This window comes from Schistocerca nitens, chromosome 4, assembly GCF_023898315.1.
Source record: "Schistocerca nitens isolate TAMUIC-IGC-003100 chromosome 4, iqSchNite1.1, whole genome shotgun sequence".
NCBI classification, from domain to species: domain Eukaryota; kingdom Metazoa; phylum Arthropoda; class Insecta; order Orthoptera; family Acrididae; genus Schistocerca; species Schistocerca nitens.
Window position 1 is genome coordinate 673,466,293 of NC_064617.1, and position 23,504 is coordinate 673,489,796.

Here is a 23,504-nt window from a genome sequence, read left to right on the forward strand (position 1 = left end):
TCACTGACTGTTATATTTTTTTCAGTTAATGGATCATGTGATGGCTGGAATTGAAGATATCCTTGGACAACATGGAAATTACCATCTCAGAGACAAGTAATTTAAACTGATTTATTAAAATGTGCTTCTTTATTCAATTTATTTGTATAGTATTTGCATCAAAACAGAATTAACTGACCAAAAGCCAATTTGACATTTCAGATTTAAACGTTTTGATAACAAATTCATCCGTCCATACCTGTTGCGAGATCATCAAGGAGCAGAACCAAAGATACTTGAAACTTATTCAAAATTGGCAATGAAAGATGCCATGGAGTATATGCGTAGAAATGCGTCAACTGTTGGAAATATTTCTGGAACAGAATCTATGTCAGCAATATTTAGAAATTTCACTAGTGGGAATATAAATGGAAATATGAGTACTAACTTTAATGGAAGGTGAGTTAATGTTGCTTACTGCTTTATTACCCTACTTTATCATTACATTAACCACAGTTGAACTGTTTGCAAAAAAAGACAGTATAGTATTGTTTTCCATTTTATCATGAAGTACAAATTTCCTAACAACTCCAGAAAATTACAAGAGTAAAATTGGGAAGTGAAAGGTAATGAACATCTTCTACAGAAACCAGAATGCAGGTCAGAGACATGAAGGAGAGGAAAGTGAGGCAATAATTGAGAAGACAGTGAGACAAGATTGTAGTTTACCCTCCATATTATTCAATTTGTACAGTAAGAAACTAGTAAAGGTATTAAGGGGTAAATTTGAAAGGGAATTGAAGGTGAGAGTGAAGAAATAAAAGCTTTAAAATTTACCTGTGACACAATAATTGTGGTACTGATGCCCAAGTACTTGAAAGTTCAGCTGAATGGAATGCACTGTCTTGGAAAGAGATTATTGGATACACACAAATTAAAAATAAAAACAAGTTTAGTTGAATTAGGTCAAATGATGCTGAGGGAAATAACACACAGAAAATATAAACAAGTTTCGCTATTTAGGCAGCAGATTTACCATGGCAGAAGTAAACAGGATATAAAATGCACACTGACAATAGCAAGAAAAGCTTTTCAAAAAAGCAGGCATCGAGTCATTGACAGGCACATAAACAATATTGAATACTTTGCTAGCTTACCATATTTTCTGAGAAAGATATAAATGTTAACACTGAATGTAAATTTAAGTGTTAGGAAGTCTTTTTCCAGAAGTAATGGTTTGGAGTCTGGCCTTACAGAAGTAAAATAATAACAGCAAACAGTAGAGATAAGAAGAGAAGGGTAGCTGTTGAAATGTTGCATTACAGAGAAATGCTGAAGAGTGTATGTGTAGAATGAGAAACTGATGAAGTACTAAACTAGATTGGAGAGAAGAAACTTTATGTTACTCTTTGACTAAAATAAAGGATTAGTTGATAGGACACATGCTGTAGCTCCAAGGAATTATTATTTTGGCATTAGAAATAAGTGTAGGGGGTAGAAATTGTAGAGGCAGACTATAATAATAATGTAGTATGAGCAGCTTGTTGCAAATCTTTCAATTATATGTCACTTCGGTGCCTTGTGTGTCGCTAACCCACACTAGTACTACAAACAGGCAAAGGGCCTACAGTTTAACATTGAATCCAAACCATGTGTTGTTCCTGATGAATCTTCACATCATTGAGAGTTGAAAGCTAGAAAGACAGTCTGAAAAATTTCCATGATCTGACTGAGATTCAGTCACGTGACCTCATGCTTTCATGGTTTCCATGTACACACTTAGTTATTAGGCCACAAGGCCTAACTATTGCTTGAAGGTAATTGACAGGTTCAGGTGGATGTAGAGTGCAATAATTAAGAAGATACAAAAAGTTTGATGCAAGGTAGACCAGCATGGAGATCTGTATGAAACCAGTATTCAGATGTACATCTACAACGACAGCAAGAATTTCTTTACCAGTGTTATTGATACTCATGTGAAACATGATCACTGAAAATCTTTTGCTGTATGGAAAGTATGAAACTAGTCACATACATTGATCAGTGATTTATTTTTTTTTTTTTTGCTTGTTGGGAGTATTTATTTCACTGCGCATGCCGTGATACAATGAAAAATTATCTCCGAAATCAAGCCCTAGGCTGTGGCTAAGTGTTTTCCATCATCTCATTTTTGCCAAGGATACTAGTCTGATGTGGTGTGTAGGAAAGTCTCCATACAGTTTCAGGGAGATGTACTGGAAAGTTGAAGATTGGATTGTGTGTATGATGAGCTCTTGGGTGGCTTAAATGGTAGCATGTTTCCATGAAAGACGAACAAGAGACAAATGTTATCCCTCACAATGTCAATTTGCAATGAATGTTCAACAATAAACACAATACCCAAATAAATCCCCATTCACAGGAACATGAGTTGGTACTCGGGATTAAGTGATGCTAGTAGATTATGTCATTAATTAAGTTTGTGTCATTCCTCCAAGTCATTGCTGAAGAATGACCTAGTGTTTCAACAAGCAAAGCCTTAATATTAACTTCCACTCTTCTTGGCTACATATTAATTGTGATAAGTTCACCATTAGTAATTCTTAAACTCTCACAATACCAATGAGGGTGCAGGGAAGGGAGGGTGGGGGGTGTACCTTGAGCCCACCTTTTGAAAATTGTAATCTAGTCTGGTAATTTATATTTTAAAATTCTAAAAAAAAGGAAGATTTAGTGTTTTTAATGATTATTTATAAATTTTTCAGTAAACCTTAATCTAAAAATGCAAGTGTTACTAGTGAATGTGACTTTTTGCAACAAATGTCACGTACATATTTTCAGGGACAGGGCCTTCTTACACATCTAAAAAAAAAGTTTTGTTGTGAATGAAAATCAATGACAGTTATTGAAAGTTGTATTTTTTGAAGTTTTTGTGGTGATCATACAGTACCTCTCCACTCAGTGTAAACATCTTCTGTATATATTTGTTCTGGGGGGAGGTGTTTCTGTTTTTGGTATAACACATTATGAAAAATGTGAGGGTATTACTGTGGTTAATAAATGATGTTTTTTTTCTTTTCAGCATGTTATCTGTTTGGAATCTCTCATTCACATGTATCATTATTATTCATTTTTTACAGTTTCAATCATCTTGATTCAAGCACATGGAACATAGATATGCAGGAACTGGAATATAACCCCTCCAAAAAAGATCTTACTGATGCTAAAATACACCATTTGCTGGCAGAAGAATTATGCAAACCTTACAGAAGGGTAAATTCTAGTCTTTACATGACTTATGCATATGATGTTTTAAGAAAATTATTCTTATTTACATTCTTATTGATGCTGAATAAAATTATATGCCTGTCAGTTTCCTCTCAGTAATCCAAAAGATATCCACAAAAACTAACACAAATGATATACCAAGAGAAAAAACACTGAATTTTAATCATACAAAGGAACATCTTGACTTTAGAAATAAATGAAGCATGGTGCACCATTCACAAATCATGAAAGAAATTATGGAATGGCACAATGAATATGAATTACACTTTGTCTGTTAGTCATAGATTTTGAGAAAGATTTGATATGATTTCAACAAAATATGTGTTGACAGCCCTGAAAAACTGGGGATTGATCAACCTACAGTGGGAGGAGGAAGTATAATGAACAAGATACTAAAAATCCTGACTGGTAGGGTCTGAGTGTGGAGGTGAGAGAGCATTCCAAAGTCACTTTTTTATGTTTTACTTGAGTAACTTAAAAATCATGACTTCTAGCAAAAATCTTTCCCAGTACGAAATTAGACTAAATAAAATTTCCTACAAAAAAGGTCCTATTCATTTTGTCTCTAGGACTAATAGTTTCAACATTGCAGCAGATGGAAAAAATTAAGATTATTATGGCATAAAATTAGTGTTTAGTGTTACATTAAGTGGGTTGAGAACAAATATGAAATGTGTGTACCTTGCCTAAGTTCAGTAGAGCCACATTAAGGGATAAATTGTGTCCTGGAGGTGTAACAGGCTGGAAGGTATGGGGGTGCGAGGGAAGGAGGTCATTGGATTGTGTTCGAGCCCTTCCCTCCTTCATAGGACTGCAAACCGAAGAGGCAGGAGGCCATTACCCATATTATCTATCCTACTGCACCAGCAGAAGCTGTTATGGGGTGTTTCATAAAGTTATACAGACTCTCAGCAGCATCCCTTATAAGACACCAACACTGCATTATGCAGACATTGTGACGTTCACCTTCTTTATTTCTTCATTGATAGTCATTGGTGTCAACATACTGCATTGTTATACTGGCTGCAAAATAGGGGATGGAAGTTCAACACTGACTAATGTAAATAATGTAGCCGGCAGTTGCATAGTTGCGTTTCAGTTCTTTACTTTCATTGTTTACAACCCTCCAATATTACACAGTTACATGGCCAGTTCACTATTGATGAATTTTGATTAGCCTCATTAATAAGTTACAGGTGAATATTAGCATACTGCTACCATAGGTTGCTTTTGAACATCTATGAGCAGTAAAAACCTAACCACACAGCTCCCAGTTCTTGCAGAATAATATGGTATGTGTGACACTACTTCTCAAATAAAATGAACAGACACTGTCATTGTTAAAACACTGCCTATTTGTGTTACACTAATTCCACTGTTAAGTTAATGCATTACTATTATTCTAACTGATACAGACTTCCCGTCTGAAAATTGGCTGTGGACTGGCTGTCTTGGGACCAGAAATCAGGCCATTATAAATCCTCACAATAATAGGTACTGAAACTATACATTGTTCAATGTTTAAGTTACGGAAATTACAATTAAAACATAACTCATTCAATTAACTGAATATATCAAAAAATTCCTTATTTTTAATAGTTTCTTCTACCACAAAGATTAGGCCAAATTAATTGTTAAATAATAAAACTGACAGATTTAGTTATACAAACAATACTTTTGACCAACTTGGTAATTATTTTGGAATTAAATAAGATCTGGCTTTGCTAATATGTTTCTGAATAGAGCCAAATAAATACTTTAGAAATCGTAGTAGTTCCTCTTCCAAATGTTTATAATTACTACAGAATTTGTATTTGTTTGTAAGTCAACAATAGAATTCAGGTCATGAAATAATTACTGATTTCACCCTACAACAAAAGATATTAACTAGTATACTGATGTCTCTTTTTCTTGTTTCTTGATCCCGCCTTCTTGAGATATCTTGTGAAGAGTCACAATAAAAGTTTAGTAGTGGCATGGGACAATCTGTCGTGGGTGAATTCGTTTCCGACTAATAATCTGTCCAGATAACGTGAAGTATGATGTATGATAGAAGTATTCAGATAAACCTTATTACACTTCCACAAGATTTTAATAATTCCACATGGTACAGTTTATCCTAGAATTGGAACCTGATTGCTCTGTTTTAATGAAGTAATGCCCGTTCAGTTATATTGGCATTTATTACTGGTTGTGATGTGAACTGCTGCTTGGCAGTGTTGGTGAGTATTCAAAATCTACTTGCAATTAATGTTCATTTATCAATAAGAATAGTGTTTGTCAGTGAACTGCAATATCAATGAAGCTACACAGCAGTTGGTTATTTAACTTTTGAAACCGCTGGTTTATTGGCATTCCTGGAAAAGAACACTCTTATACTCTCATTTGCTCAGCAAATTCCGTGTAACGGTTTGTATGTGTAATGGGACTTAGTATGTCGCAAATCATTCTAATGAATGAATTGATTTGCGTTACAGTATTGCTATACAACATGATCAGAAAGGTGATATGTGTCCTAATTAAAACAGAACCTCGATATTTTGAATAAATTTTTGCTTAGTTTTTATCAAACATCAGTATTTGTCTCAAAAAGTAATTTCAAACTTCATGCATTAAGTCCAAGCATGTTTGCAATTATAATATGTGATTTAATCAAAAGCTCAATCATGTGCAACCGTGTAAAGTGTTTCAAATCGAGTGCACAGGTTTCAAGTTTCCCTGATGGGCTAAATAACTTTTTGAAATAACGTGATGTGTCTATCTCACTTAAAGTCTAAATGAAACTGGATTTGAGTCTATTCGGCTGAATATCACAAAATGAAATTCACTGCACAGGTCAGCGAACTGTACACGCACACTTTTAGCACTCTAAGTGGTAACTCGTCTAAGAGTAAAAGCCGCACATAAATTCACTCTTTACATGCATACAAAAATCAAAACACCTTTATATTAAACAGATAAATTATGGCATACAATTACTAACTAAACATTTCCTATTCTAAATAAACTTCAAGAACTTGTATTTCATAATCAATAAAATGTTATCCCGTGAAAGAAACTATTAGTCTGCTAAAACAGATTTAGATTACTGTCAACTCATGTCTGGATGTGATGACGTCACAAATTGATACTTGCTTGGACTGAACGACATACCTGTACTGAAAAATACTCTCAGTAAGTAATTTATGACTTTTCTAACAAATTTGGTACCCCTTGCATCGCTACACTAGGAATAGTCCAAATAAATTAGGAAATTGATTACATACACAAAATTAAGTACAAAATTATATCTGGTGCCATATTTCATAAGACTGAGGGTCAACCTTTCTCTTTTATGAAAATGCAGATTATACTCTTGTATGCTAATGGTAACTAGGAAAAAATGAAAATAAAATGAATTTAAGGAGGCAGATGGCAAAACAAGAGAGGCAGTAAAAAGATACCAGCTTGCTTTGTCACAACATGCCCAGGGCAAGTTTACTTTACACAAAGCGCATTATGACACTACATGGAATACAGATAAGAGTTACTGATAACACCAATGCAAGGGATGCAAATGGTCAGAATCCGTGTAAACCTCTGCAGGTTGTTCTACACTGCTAGATGAGAAACTGATTCTTGTCATCCCATACAGCAGCTGCAGCATTCTTCTGAGAAAGACTACTTCCCTCACCCCAAGCGCTGATTGCTTTTCAGTTTGCAGACAGACTATACCTCCCCAGCATTTCCTCTCCAGTTCCCTTATGTGAACAGACAAAATAAGTGTTTATACATGGTATTTCAGCACAGTGGTTACAAACTTTCAGGAGAGGTAGAGTACCCTAGATAATGGAAAATCACATAGCAGTGCATGGTCAAAATGCTTTCCTTGTGCAGAAGTGGTGACACTTAACACAAGAAAGGAAGGGCATGAGCAGAGTGAGAAAACATGTTTATTGTGCTTAGTACAGCAGAAACCAAGAAATAAGAAAAAAACAGAAATCGATCATCATCAAAGAAGGTGTTCATAATTACAACCTCTAATCATGATGCAGGCATTACATCTGTGGTGCACGGAAGACCTTATGTTCTCCATGTGCCAAAGATGTACCAATGTAGCTTAACCTTGTACCCAGAAATATTTTTGGCGGAAGCAGTGATTAAAGTTATTCAAGAAAAACATAAAAAAGGCGGCTTTAAATTCCCTCTCACCTCCATGCTCACTCCCAGTCATTCAAGATTTTTGGTATGTTTGTGATGGTTCACCTTCTTTATTTCTTCATTTGTTGTCCTTGGTGTCAACGTACAGGCTGAAAAAATAGGGGGTGGAAGTGCAGTACTGTCTACTGTAAATGATGTAACTGACAGATACACATTTGCGTTTTACAGTTGTTTACTTCCACTTTTCACAACCCCCCATATACACACTTAATGTGGCCAGTGCACTATTGTTTAACTTTCGATAAGCCTCATTAATAATTTTCAGGTAAACATCCACATTCTGCTACAATAGTTTACTATTGAATATCTGTGTGCGGTAAAAACATAACCACATAATTGACAGTTCTTTCGGAATAATCAGGTACATATGGAACAGACACTGTCATTGTTTTAACACACAGTCTAGTTGTGTCACACTTATTTCACAGTTATGCTGATGCATTGTGTTTGTTCTAAAGAACATAGGTTTCTTGTCTGAAACTCTGCCTTGGACTGACTGTCTCGTGACCAAAAATGGGTCCTTATACATCCTCACAATAATAGGTGCTGAAACTACACATTGTTCTAAGTTAAATTTACAGAAATTACAATAAAAACTTAACTCATTCAATTAGCTGAATACATCGAAAAATTCTGTCTTTTTAACAGTTTCTTCTACTACAAGAGTGAGGCCGAGTTATTTGTTTAAATGATTAAATTAACAGATATCATTATGCAATCAATACTTTTGACAAAACTGTTCATTATTTTGGAATTAATGAAGGCCTTGTTTTGCTAACATGTTTTTGAAGAGAGCGAAATAGATATTTTAAGATTACTAGTATTTCGTCTTCCAAATGTTTATAATTAGTACAGAATTTATATTTGTTTATATGTCAACAATATAATTTAAGTTACAAAACAATCACTAATTTCTCTATATAATTAAAGTATTAACTAGGAATAGTCGAAATAAATTATAAAATCAATTACATACATAAAACTAAGTGCAAAATTAGATCTGGTGTTATATTCTTTAAAACTGAGGGCCAACTTTTCTCTATTATGGAAATGCAGATTATACTCATGTATATTAATGGTAATTAATTCAAAAAATGAATTTTAAGGGGGCAGATGACAAAACATGAGGGGAAGTAAAAACATCCCCGCTTGCTTAGTCACATCACCCCTCATTGCATTGACCAGGTAGATATTGCAAATAGCTAACCAGGCAATTCAGTGACCACAAATGACCCCAGACAGAGGGTTAAAAATGTACACCCACAAAAATATTACATATGAAATCTTATAACTACAGTACATTTGTATTTTCAAATTTATACTTATATGAACTGGTCATATGAAAAACCCCATACAAAATATTTACATTTTGTATTGTACAATTGCGTAAAATATTCACAAGTTATACATTTAACAAAAAAATTTGGCATCTGCATCATAAGTTATCTCCTTTTTGGGTAAGCAAAGATTACATCTAAAGATACATATCATTTTATACAAGTCCTGTCTTATCTAACTAAATAAATCCTCATGGGTTACAAAAAACTAAATAATTATACTGCGCATTGCAGACCAATCTTTTTTTTTTTTTTCATCAAATTTCACTTGCTCAATGTTTAGCATTTTTCACAAGCAGTTTCACACTTTTAATAAACTTTTTCACAAGGTGTGTCGTAGCCTTAGCACCAGGATGTGGAAGGCTATGTAATGCAGTGAATACTTGGCGACACAGCGCAGGGGGAGCAATAGGCCGGGTGGTGCCCATGGACATATCGCATCACAGTGGCCTGACCGAGTCCAATAGATTGCAGGAAACGATCTGCAGGGAAGTATCTGGGTCCTGTCAGAGGTTGTGCAATTCGGTATCATTGTCCTGTAAGCAGGCTAATTCATCAAAATTAATGAGGGGTGAAATTGCAGTGATACATGATAGGTAGTTGGCCACCACATTTCCTGAACCTCAGATGTAACAGGTGTCTGTCGTGTATTGGCAAATTAAGTCCATCTTCCGACACCTAAGTGGGGGAGGTCAACAGCGGGGTCTTTGAAAGCTCTCACCATGTTGTCAGACCACTGTACTCGGCGATTGCCCAAGCTTTATTTCCCGGCCAATGCATCAGTCAAAGGGGCTTGAATTGCTGCTGTCTTTGATAGATTACGACAGAGGAACTTGATAGTTCCTAAAATCTGGCATGATTCACAGAATGACACTGAGAGAGGTAGATTATGAATGCAGTCAACCTGCTCCCGAAGGAGGCGTATACCTTCCGAGGAGGCGGTGTACCCCAGGAAAGTGACAGCGGTGCAGCGGAGTTGTGACTTGCTGTAATTGATCTCGACTCTGTTATGTGTCAATAAGTACTATACCGTGGCTAGGTGGAGTTCATGTTCTCTGTCAGAGGAGGAGAAAATGAGTATGTCGCCGAGGTATGTGAAACAATATGTGCAGTTGAACAAAGTGAGTCTATAAAATGTTTGGGCCGCATTTTTGACACCATAAGGCATGTAACAAAATTGGTAGAGGCCGAAAGGTGTGATCAACGCTGTCTTTGGTATGTCACTCTGTGCCATGGGTATCTGTAAATATGCCTTGCGGCAGTCCAAGACACTGAAGATGCGTGCTCCGCTAAGTACTTGCATGAAGTCTTGTATATGCGGTATCGTATAATTGTCTAATACAGTCCGCGTGTTGAGACAGTGAAAGTCACTGCGGTGGTGCACTGTGCCATCCTTTTTGGGAACTAAATGTATGGGTGAAGATCACTTACTGTCCGATCGGTGAACAATACCTGCCCGCAGAAGTTCATCCACTGTGGCCTTAGGTGTAGTTTATGCGGCAGCAGTCAGCGCTCTTTATGACGCATTGGTGGCCCGTCTGTTGTGAGAATTTTGTGTGTTGTGCCATTCGTGATAGCATTCAGGTGGGCAGGCAAACTTGCTAGGGGGCCATCGCGAATGGGAATCAGTTGCTGTGAGAGTCACTAACCTGAAGTGCTGGGGATGCTGCCTGCATCGGCAATGACGAAGTTCCGTGAGGTGCATCTGCGGTGTCTGGTGGCGGCAGTGTCAAAGTCCCATGAGGTGCGTCGCCGGTGTTGGAGGGTGGCGGCGTTGACAGGCATTGTAGGAGGCATTGTGCCTCTGCGAGGGCTAGTGTAGCTGACTATATGGCGCGGTTCAGCTCAGCGTTGAGAGCATGGAGATCATCGACTGCAGAGCACTCGGACTGAAGCTGGGCAATGGAAATTGCAAGGCTGTCTGCCAGTGGAGAGCACTCTATGAGAGCTATGTTGAAATCCTCAGGAAGCTGGGTGGGAGGGGGATGGAGGCGACTAGACACGCGATGTGAGTGGACAAGGCGTTGTGCAATAATGTGACCGACTGGAGGTCGACAGTCCAAAAGAAAAGGAAGTCGGTGCCTAATACTGCGTCTTCTATGTCAGCCACATAGAAGGACCAAGTGAAATGTTTGCCAGGTATGAGTTCAATAGGTAACCCTGCAAAACCGTCAATTTATTTGCTGCTCAAAGGAACAGTTTGTCTGGGGTCATATCCTTTACGGTAAATGTGGGAGGTATGACACTAACGTCTGCTCTGGTATCGATGAGAAAATACCGGCGCGAACCTAAATCCAAGGTGTACAGACGTCCTCGTGAAGTGGGGGATCTGACAGAAAGCAACGTCTGTGGCCACTATTACATGTATCCATGAGGCGTGGCACCTGCTGCAGCCTGTGTGCGGTGGTTTGGAATGTGTAGGGTGGGCAGCAGTTGCAAGCAGCGTCCCTGTAAGTAGAGTGAAACCAGCATATGTGCAAGTCAGCTGTATTCGTCCCACCAGCCGAAGTGTCAGGTGAGGGGTGTGCGGGGCATGCAGGCGCTAGCCCGGTTGGGGTGGGGAGAGGCTGGTGCCAGGCTGCTTACAATTCCCGGTCTTGGCTGCTAGATGGCTGCTGTTCTGTGTGCTGTCCATGATACACATGCGCCTGGCCTCTACCGCCCAATGGTGGAAGTACATTTACAGGATTACCAGCCTCAGCAGTATTAAGCACTGTGCTGCACAGAGGGAAGTGGCGGTGGTGAATAATGGCATGTGCCTGGTCTCCCAGCCATAGTTTATCCTCAAGTGACGCTGCGGTATGTGGGATTAGATGTAATTGTAATTCTTGTGGCAGCTTCACCAGCCACAATGCCCAGAGCGCTAAGTTTGGCAAGATCTCGATACTGACCTGCACATGCAAGCGTCGCCACAGCTGGGAGGGGGTTCTGTCACCTAAAGTCTCATCATAAATAATGTTGTAAATCATATTGGCTGGTGGATGAGAAAGGCATTTGCTGAGTAATGTACAGACAGAGGCATATTTGCTGCTCTTTGGTGGGTTCAGCAACAAGTCACTGATGAGATCAGGGAGGTCATGCAAGTGGTTCACTAGACACACAAAACAAGTGCTGTCATTTGCAATACAATGTATGTCCAACATGTTTTCCACCAAGATAAACCACGTCACTGGGTTGTCTGGCTGTAACGGCGGCAGCTGCAGAAGATGGCCAGGGACCAGTGCTTGCAGGGGTGTAGGACAGGCACAAATCGTATGGGGATTCTGCATGGTGTTCACTAATGCGAACTGTGCCTCAGTGGTGGGCGATGTGTTGTGTTGAATGTCCATTAGCTGTGCAGGTGAGATGTAATATCCAGTCCTTGTAGGCGAGAAATCTGTATGGCCACTTGACGAGCATGGCGCGGCAGGCCTGGAAGGATCAACAGCTGGTGCAGACGAAATCTCGAGTAGAGGCGTGAAATCATGATTGAGTGCGTGACAGCGGAACCACGGCAGTGGGGTGGCAGGAAAGGTAGGCATATCCATGGCACGGCACAGTTGACACAAGTGTCCCTTCGACCGGCACGGAGGGGCACACATTAAATGGCAGGCCACTCTGAGCACTCTGAGGAGGCAGTAGCCATGTGTGTGGACCCCGAAACTGGACAGTCGCATGGTCTATGTCGTGCAGTAGAAACTCAGGCAAGGGGTTTCCGTGATCTTGTGCTGGAGGAGCATTCTGTAGAGCATAGAATGCCATAGAAAGTGACCACGCCGATGTGTACAGCGCCCAGTGTTGTGTGCTGGCGGAGGTTAGGATTGTCTGGCCGGTCGAAGCAAACACCAGAGATATGAACATTCATGGTGTATTAGTAGCACATGGAGTAAAGTGCTCTGCTTCACAGTCAAAAGTCCATTCTGCAGTCGCAGTGTCCTGCACTGCTGGAAAAACTAGAGGTTGCGACATTATCTATTGACGTGAAACCAGTGGTACACAGTGAGCGAATGCAATGTACTTTCACGACTCGGGGTCACCAATGTGGGTTTTCTGGCTATAGCGACTGGTTGCGCACAGAAAACTCCAACTTACTATGATCAGCCACTTTTATTAAGGCTCGTATAATCACACAAAACACAAGAAAAACAATACAGAAAACTCACAACATGCACATCGTAACCTCAGTCCACGAGACCCTACCAAAGAAACGAGTCCCCAAAGACTGTTTACTCTGCACTTCGTAGTGGGTAGTTACTGGCGGTTGATGGTCGCCACATCTTTTTCATTACTCAATCATTTCTGTCAGCTCCATTATTTTACCTACATTTCTTACCTCGATAGTTAGTGCAGTGCATTCTCAAAAAGTAGCCCTAACGTGGAGACAGGCTCCCTGACCATTAAGACCCTAACATTATTCATAATTTTATTATTTCAGTATTGTTTCATTATCTAATAAACACCTGCTCTGCTTATCTAATGCAAAATTGATTCTACAGAAAAACACCTCACAGTAACAGATCCTTTGGCTAAGGCAGACTTAACTCTCATTACCGATCACACAAAATTATCAATGAGAAAAACTATTACTTCACTGTATGCCATCAAATTGTTTAAGATTCTAGCCTTAAGTTCAATATACATACAAACCTTGCTTACTCTTTCCACACACATTACTCCAGGAAACTATGTTTACAGTTTTAATTCCTTAATGTTAGAAAAGGCAATACTATGACACGATTCTATAGGTACGTAGTTACCTCAATATACTGACTGCACTGAATGCAAACACTTCTATTATTGTTGTTGTTGTTGTTGAGGTCTTCAGTGCAGAGAATGGTTTGATGCAACTCTCCATGCTACTCTATCCTGTGCAAGCTTCTTCATCTCCCAATACCTACTTCAACCCACATCCTTCTGAATCTGCTTAGTGTATTCATCTCTTGGTCTCCCTCTACGATTTTTACCCTCCACGCTGCCCTCCAATACTAAATTGGTGATCCCTTGATACCTCAGAACACGTCTTTCCAACTGATCCCTTCTTCTAGTCAAGTTGTGCCACAAATTTCTCTTCTCCCCAATTCTATTCAATACCTCCTCATTAGTTATGTGATCTACCCATCTAACCTTCAGCATTCTTCTGTTGCACCACATTTTGAAAGGTTCTATTCTCTTCTTGTCTAAACTATTTATCGCTATTTATCATCCACCTTTAGCTTCCATACATGGCTACACTCCATACAAATACTTTCAGAAGCGACTTCCTGACACCTAATATAATAACACAGTTAATATCAAGACCTAATATTCAAGATGGTTTTTGCCGCATATTGCCTCTGCTGCTGCACCAATGAGCTGATTACTTCAGATGTTTATTATCCTCCGCATATGCTGACACCTTTTATTTTCAGTTTACCTTACCTCTTTGTTTGTCATAAATTCTTTTACCATGGTACCAATTTATTTTCTTCCATCCTCTTTATGATTTTATTTCTTATAATTAATACAACACACACACAAACACACACACACTCTGGATAAAACTTTCTCTAAAATATTTCTATACTTAAGTATCCTACTGTACAGAATCATCTGAAAGTCGAAGATAGAATGTTTCTGATACACTTATAAACTATAGATAGGGTAGGAGAAGAGTTTGACTGTAGCTGGAAACATGAAAATAGAGACAGACAGCTGGAGTAAGCATTATCGCCACATAATGAATCCAGCACAAAATGTTGAACCCCTTAATTTCCTTTTTAATTTCTTTCTTCAGTTCATCTTTTAAGTTAACCAAGTCAGTTCTAATGCCATCAGTCTTATTTTCCGACCTGATAATATCTTTTTCCATACAACTTTCCATACTGTTCAAACTACTCAGAATTTGCCTTAACATTGCTTCCAATTTTCTGTCTGCCATAACCTGCTGGCCTGGCTGACTTCTACTGCTAGATACCTCTTCCTTAACCTTAACGATTTCATCCACTTCAATACTGTTTTCATCCATTTCGCTCACATCACCACACAATGTAGATGACTGTTTTATCATCTCATCTGCGATAGGAGATTCATGTATGATTTATAAGCACTATCATCTACAGAACCTGTCTCCTGTTGTCCCTTGTCTCCCATTGCACTGTCTTGTTCATTAATGTGACTCAGTATGTATCACTTAATACAGAACGGCTTTTGCTATGAAATTACCTTATACTCATTTACTCTTCTTCCGCTGCACAGCTGCAGCAAGTTGTAATTCTCTCTCTCTCTCTCTATCTCTATCTCTCTCTCTCTCTCTCTCTCTCTCTCTCTCTCTCTCTCTCTCTCTCACCACACACACAAATATAGAACCAAACAAAGTAAGGCAGACAATTACTTGTAGTTCATTCTTGTGAAAGATTTTGTGAAAATTATTAACTTTTTCCTTTTTTAATTGCTTCAGCATCGCCGACTTAGCTATAGCAGGCATGCAGTTAATGACCGTGATCTATCTACTCAAGTTAATTATCGTATGCATATGAACATACGTCGCATGGTTGGTGAGAGAAAGCATCACCATAAGAGGAGCAAACGACTGGGAAAGGTAATTTTCATGTTGCATTGATCATCATAATGAAATGTTATTTATTTTTGGACTGAATTCACTTTCTTTTTATGTTATATGTGGCACAGATTCTCTAAAATTTTTCTCTCTAGTAAAAATATAAAGAAGGCAGTTGGTGTCATATCAGGATCACAGTACACTGGAACAGTAGTAGTAACTAACAAAATATTTTGAACTTGAATGAATATAAACAGAGTTCAAATACCAGTCCAACTCTCTTCATTAAATTTTTTGTGGTTATTTTAAGTTCTAGTTTATTTCCTCCAAAAAGGAGTGGCCCATCTGGTCCTTCCTACTCTGTGTCTATCATTATCATAGTGTCCACCCGTGGTAGCTGAGTGGTCAGCGCGACAAAATGTTAATCCTAAGGGCCCAGGTTCGGTTCCCGGCTGTGTCAGAGATTTTCTCCACTTAGGGACTGGGTGTTGTGTTGTCCTAATCATCATCATCATCATCATTTCATCCCCATCGACATGCAAGTCGCCAAAGTGGTGTAAAATCAAAATATTTGCACCCGGTGAACGGTATACCCGACACGAGGCCCTAGTCACAAAACACAACATTATCATAGTAGGCAGAGTGGTAGTCACCATACATTAACAAAAAAATGTGTTAATCTGAGCAGTGATATGACACTATATTTGAGAAGAACTAGGTTTATATACCATTCTAGCAGTCCTCATGATTGTTTTTCTGTGTCATTCATCATTCAACAAAATGCCAAGGTGTCATCACATCTCCATATTGATTCCTTACTTTGTCTTTGTATAAGTCTGTATTGAAATGACTCTCCATGAAAATTAAATCCTAACAAAAATATGCTAAGAGAACAGATACTTTATATCATTTGTTTTATTGTATTAAATTCAAAATGTAACATATGAATTACTAATAGGTGTTCGTCAACAGTTTTCTTAATGCATGCAATCTTTACAGAATAATGATCAATGAAAATATCAGAATATATAACTGATAATAGAATGTAAATGAAAAGCTAAAATATCTATTCACCAAACCGCAGCAGAGGAACACACACACAGAGGGGTATAACTTTTACATGCTTTCAGAGCCAGTGGCTCCTTCTTCTGGCAGACAAGTTGAAGGGGAAGGAGGAGGGGTGAAGGAAAAGGACATGAAATGTTTAGGGAAAGGGGTACAGTTCACAAAAGTCACCCAGAACGCCAGGTCAGGGGAGACTTACCAGATGGGGTGAGAAGGAAAGACTGATTGTTGGGGACTGCACCAGATGAGATTTGAAAACCTGAGAGCTTAAAGGTTGGAGATATGGTAATACGCAAGACAGAGATTACTACTAAAACATAGTGCATGATTTAATAAGAGTGAAAAACTAAATTGTATGTAACAGAGGCGGGAGGGAGTAAGGTGACAAATAGACAGATCAGAAAATGAAAGATATAGAAAACAAAAATGGAGTTAAAGAAGGTGTAGTTACTGTGAAGAAATGCTGATACAGAAGGAATTAATGTAAATTAAGGCCAGGTGGGTGGCTGGAACCAAGGTCATGTTGTAGTGCCAGTTCCCAACTTCGGAATTCTGAGATCCTGGTGTCTGGGGGAAGAATCCCGATGGCGCGTATGGTTAAACAGGCACCGAGGTTGTGACTGTCATGTTGAACAGCATGCTTTGCAACAGGGTATCATGTGTCACCTGTATACACCCTTTGCCTATACCCATTCATCGTGACTGCTATCTGGGTGGTAGACATGCTGATGTAAATGGTCGAACAGTGTTTACATAACAGCTGGTATATGACATGTGTCGCTTCTCATGTGGCTCTCCCTTTGATAGCATATATTTTGTCAGTTACAGGGCTGGAATAGGTTATGGCAGAAGGGTGCATAGGGCAAGTCTTGCAGTGGGGATGGTCACAGGGGTGGTGGCCATAGGGTAGGGAGATGGGTGCAGAAGCAGCATAGGATCTGACAAGGGTATTGTGAAGATTGGGATGGCAACGAAAAGCTATTCTAGGTGTGGTGGGCAAAATCTCAGACTGAATGGATCTCATTTCAGTGCATGGTTTTAGGAAGTCATGGCCAGCTCCCCAAACAGTCACACCATCAACCACCACTCCTCTCCCACAAACAGAGATTGGCCAACCTCCTTAACATTCCGCAGCCTTCACCACTGCCTTCCAGACCAGTAATAAATCATAATCACTAGAACCAATCACAACAGTCCACAGTCCATTGTTTTCACTTTCTTGTCCAAAGCCCCCCCCCCCCTCCCCTCCCGGAGTTATCTGTATTGTCCAAGGTCTCACTTGTAACCCTAAACCTGAATTTAACCATGCTGCTTTGGTGAAGGACCGAGTTTCCTTTACACATAATGTCAACTGGAAATATCACTTTGCGACCCAATCCCAAAACCTTTCCAGCAAACCTGACACTAAACCCTGCCTTGAACTGTTCCAGCCATGTTCCCAACTTGGTCCACCATCAGTACCTCAGAATCATCCCTTATAAGCATTCCAAGGATTCCTCACATCCAGCATAGCTTCACAACCTTCCCTCAGGTCTCTACACCTACGTATGTAGTGAGAAATGATCATCATAATGAAATAAGAGAAACCAGAGCTCGAACGTGCCATTCGAGAGTGGAATGGTAGAGAAGTAGTATGAAAATGGTTCAATGAACCCTCTGTCAGGCACTTAAGTGTGAATTGCAAAGTAACCTTATAGGTCTAGATGTAGACACTAATCTCTGCAGAACCCCAGGATCTACATTCCCTAAAAGCCAATGACTCCATCATTATCCTCACAGCAGACAAAGCATCTACCACTGTGTTACTTGACCAGCAGGAGCATGTTAGTGAAGGTCTACACCAGCTGTCTGACACCTCTCCTTATAGCATGTGTCATCAAGATATCATCCCTGTGATCCAAACTGACCTGCAGTCGCACCTAAAAACTCAGGCCCCTCACAAGGACTTACACCACGATCCACAGAACTTCTTTCCCCACCCAAACCATGCAGCCCCACCTTTCACCTTCTTCCTAAGATCCACAAACCCAATCATCCTGGCCGTCCTATAGTTGCTGGCTGCAAAGCACCCATGAAACATATATCTGCCTTAACTGATCAACACCTGCAACCCATAGTGCAAAGACTTCCCTCCTATGTTAGAGATACTAACCATTTTATAGATCATCTGGTATCTGTATCCATCTCACTGCCACCACACACTTTGCTCGAACCATTGATGCCATCTTCCACTTTACCAGCATCCCCCAATGTTCGTGGTCTGTCTGCTGCTGAACATTTCCTCACTCACCTGATTCCAAACCCATTACTTCCTTCTTGCTCACCTTAACCAACTTTATACTTACTAACAATTACTTCACCTTTGAGGAGCAGACATACAAACAGATCAGGAACTACAGGCATGGGAACCAGGATGGCTCCTTCCTGTGCCAACCTTTTCATGGGTCACCTGGAGAGGGATTTCGTGGCATCCATAAACCATCAGCTCCTGGTTTGGTTCAGATACGGTGAGGCTAACCTGTTAAAATTCCTGGAATCTCTAAATACCTTCTCTCAGTTAAATTTCACATGGTCTTATTCCGAATCCCATGCCACTTTCCCTGCTGTTGATCTCACCCTCACTGAAGGCCAGCTGCACACTTCCTTCCATATCAAACCTATTAACAAACAACAGTACTTACATTTTGAAAGGTGCCATCCCTTCCATGTTGAACATTTCCTCCCATACAGTCTTGGCATTCGAGGCAAATGTATTTGTTCAGATGCAGACTCTTTTCAGCAGTACACCACCACTCTCACTTCAGCCTTCACTGGACATAATTATCCCAACAGCCTAGTTCAAAAGCAGATTTCCTGGGCCATCACATCCAATCCTGGTGTGCTGAGCCCTCCAAAAAACAACTTCTGAGCACACCACTTGTCACCTAGTATTATCTTTGTCTTGAATGTATTAAATAGCTACTTCAATAAAGCCATGACTTCTTAAAATCATGAAATTCCATTCTGTCTGAGATTTTGACCACCACACCTATAATAGCTTTTTGTTGTCCTCCCAGTCTCTGCAGTATCCTTGTCAGACCCTATACTCCTTCTGCACCCATCTCTCTACCCTATGGCTCCCCCTCTGTGACCATCCCCACTGCAAGACTTGCCCTATGCACTCTCCTACCACCACCTCTTACAGCCCTGTTACTGGCCAAAACATATACTATCAAAGGGAGATCCACATATGAAATGACACATGTCCTATACCAGCCGGTATGTAAACACTGTTCGGCCTTTTACATCAACATGACTACCACCCAGTTATCAGTTAGGATGGATGGGCATGAGCATAGAGTGTACATAGGCAACAAACAATATCCTGTTGCAGAGCATGCTGTACAACATGACAGTTATGAACTCGGTGCCTGTTTCACCACACGTGCCATCTGGATTCTTCCCCCAGACATCAGGATCTCAGAATTCCGCTGTCGAGAACTGGCACTGCAATATGACCTTGGTTCCCGCAACCCCCTTGGCCTTAATTTACATTAATTCCTTCTGTATCAACATTTCTTCACAGTAACTACTACTTTTTTCACTCTATTTTAGTTTTCTATCTCTTTCATTTCCTGACCTGTCTATTTATCACCTTACCCCCTCCCACCTCTGTTACAGACAATTTAGCTTTTCATTCTTATTAAATCATGCACGATGTTTTAGTAGTAATCTCTGTCTTGCATATTACTGTATCTCCCACCTTTAAGCTCTCAGGTTTTCAAATCTCATCTGGTGCAGTCACGAACAATCACGTCTTTCCTTCTCATCCTGTCTGGTAAGTCTCCCCTGATCTGGGGTTCTGGGTGGCTTTTGTGAACTGTACCCCTTTCCCTAAACCTTTCCTGTCCTTTTCCTTCACCCTCCTCCTTCCTCTTCAACATTTGTGCCAGAAGAAGGAGCCACTGGCTCCAAAAGCTTGTAAAAGTTCAGTCCTTTTGTTTGTGCGTTCCCCTGCTGCTGCTTGGTGAAAGTTTTTTATGTATCCATTTACATTGTATTGCCAATAATTGATAATTTTCGTTGTTATAGAATATATAATTGATATTTTAAGAAACTATTTCTGCTGGAGATGTGTACTGAGGTTAACTGTAACTTGTACTGAAGATACTTACTATGTTAAGACATAATTTTAGCAGCATAAATTATATTTTGATGTTCTTTTAGAGATATTTGTGCTGTAGTGCTACATTACAAATTAATTTCATTTTTGTATGCAGGATGGAAAGCAGAACCATGTCAGTTTTCCTGGAATTACTCAGAATGGCTCAGCAAAACAGTTCACTCATGGTATGTATTATGTAGAGATACTAAAACTGTCTTCAGTAATTTCCATAAAAAGTTATATTTATTTGATATTAAATACCAACAAATACATATAAGACCAAGATAAAAAGGAAATTTTTTGAAATCTGCATTTTAATGCTAATATTGAAGAAAGGTTCTCTCATAATGTGGCTCTATAGTTGTATGTTGTAAGTCTACTTTGTTAACAATACAGATTTTATCAAGCACAAATTATGTACAAATAAATCACAGTAAGTAATCATTCTTGACATTTCTGAAAATACATAACATGGAAAATGTGTGGAGGTGGATTCCTCTGGGTCAATACAGTACTTGCTCAATCAGAAAACAGTGCTCCCAATCAGGCAAAAGTAAATGTAGCCCAATGAAGAATTCAGATGTAATGTTTTATACCAATCAGAGTGTGAAGGCTGGAATGCTGAACCAAGTAATGCTGTGACTCAGTTGCAAGTTCTTGGTATGCAACTTATTGATTAAAGATAAGAAACAGATATTTCTGTCTTCTAATTAGGAAACATATACATCTGACAAATGAGCTGATGATACAGAAGCAAATACAAATTATGATGTGTAATATGCAGAGGAGTGTAATGAAAAGTTGCATTATTAAGCAGCAGAATAAAGGCACACTTCTATGGGAAAGTGAATTAAAATAGCTTTCATACTGAAAACGCTGTCATAGTACTTTATAAAATAATTATCATCAGCCATTTGGCATCCTCTTCTTGATACATCATCTGCGTCCATAGCTCGGTGGTCGGTGTGTCTGTCTGCTATGCAGAGATTTTTCCTAGGTAGAAGAACTTCAGTGGGATGCAGTCAGCCTCGTGATGCCAACTGAGGAGCTATTTCAGTGAGAGTAGCTACTCCCAATATCAAGAAAGCTGACAACAGCTGGGAGAGCAGTGAGTTGACACCATGTCCCTCCATACAGCATCCAGTGACGCCATTGGCAGAGGATTACGTGGTTGGTCAGTCCTGATTAGCCCATCAGGCCAGAATGTGGAACTTTGGTTTTTTTCTTTGCTTAATAAAACCTCATCTAGACTTTTCCACACATTACAGTCTTCATTTATGTTTTTGAACATCATGTTACACCTTCCATGGAGCCATTCTCTGGTTCCTTTCTCATCACTTTGAATCCAGCAGAGAACTTCCATGGCTACTCTACCATCCATTCACCTGGATACAAGTCCCATCAAACTTCAGCATCCATCCTTCTATGCTTGCTGAACAACATTCATTCTTTGAATGGGATTTGGTGGCTACTCTTAGAACTTAGAGTGACTGCATGCAATAATTGGCTATTAAAACTTGCTTTGTGGTCATATTCTTGTTGAAATAGGAATGAGTGGAAATATGTGAATGCAGTGCTGCCGTTTTTCTTAAGTATTATTTTTACTTTTTCCCCTTCCACTAGAAGCAAACAGTACTATTTACTTCTTGTAAAATATATCTAAAATGTGTATGAATTTTTGGGAGAATGTCATATTCCAGTTATGGGATACCTTGACAGCCATAAAAGGAGTATGGTATAATGTCCTTCTCAACAGATATTGAGATCTTATCCTTCTTTTTCCCAGTTTAGGAATTTGAAAACAACTTCTAGGACTGTTACAAGTAGTTTTGGTGATATATACCTCCTATACTGATTCCTCTTTTGATTCTCAATTTTCCCATTATCCTGGGAGGTCTGATACATTTTCAATATGCTCAAACAGATTTCGACAGTGCCTTTTTCCTCAAGAGCCACTAGTGCAGGTTTTCTTGAAACTGAATCAACAACTGTCACAGTATTGATGGATTAAAGAGAAAGTCAGTAAATTTTTTCTATAAAAATCAACCTGGATTCCGCAAACAGAGATCTTGTAAGACTCAGCTCACTTTGTTTCTCCATGAGATCCATTCCACTGTAGACAATGGCACTCATGTTGATGCCATGTTCCTTGACTTCAGGAAGCATTTGACACCATACTGCAATGCCGGATAATGAAAAATATACGAGCTTATCAAAGTATCAGACCAGATTTGTGACTAGATTCAAGACTTCCTTGCAGACAGAACTTGTCACATCACTCTTAATGGAGCAAAATTAACACTTGTGAAGGTAATTTCTGGAGTACTGAGGAAGTGTCATAGCATCATTACTGTTAGTTGAAAGCATCAAATGCTCTTTAAGACTGTCTGCAGGTTATGAGGTTACCTGTAGCAAAGTAGCAATGCCAGAAGATAGTACTGATTTGCAGAATGACCTGGAAAGGATAAATAAATGCTGCAGGCTCTGGCATTTGACCCTGAATGTATGTAAACATAACATATTGCACATATATAGGAAAAGAAATCCACTACTGTACAGCTACACTATTGATGATAAACTGCTGGAACAGTATCTGCTGTAAAATATCTGGGAATAACTATCCAGGGAGATCTTAAGTGAAATGACCACATAAAGCCAACAATGTGGAAAGCAGATGCCAGATTGAGATGCGTAGGAAAAGCCTTAAGGAAACGTACCTCATCCATGAGGGAAGTGACTTATACGGTGCTTGTTTGACCAGTTCTTGAGTATTGTTCATCAGTATGGGATCCTTACCATGTACGACTGATAGAAGAGAGAGAGTAGATCCAACAAAGAACAACCTGTTTAGTCATGGGATTGCTTGGTTGGCATAAGAGCATTACAGAGATGCTCAATAAGCTCCAGTGGCAGATGCTACAAAAGAGACATCATGCAGAATGTGCTGAAGTGATAGTTTCCACTTGAATAGTACAGAGGAACTGGTATAGGAGGGATT

The 23,504-nt window shown here is 39.3% G+C and overlaps 1 protein-coding gene across 1 annotated transcript in view; it reads left to right on the top strand.

Annotated features, from left to right (window-relative positions):
• The window catches only part of LOC126252497 (probable Na(+)/H(+) antiporter nhx-9), a 665,019-nt gene that overhangs the window by 529,459 nt on the left and 112,056 nt on the right, over positions 1–23,504 (top strand). Inside the window, exons 7-11 of the mRNA XM_049953392.1 lie at positions 26–96; positions 202–438; positions 3,099–3,231; positions 15,199–15,339; positions 20,622–20,691. Coding sequence (XP_049809349.1) covers positions 26–96; positions 202–438; positions 3,099–3,231; positions 15,199–15,339; positions 20,622–20,691 — 652 coding nt within the window. The remainder of the gene's footprint in view (positions 1–25; positions 97–201; positions 439–3,098; positions 3,232–15,198; positions 15,340–20,621; positions 20,692–23,504) is intronic.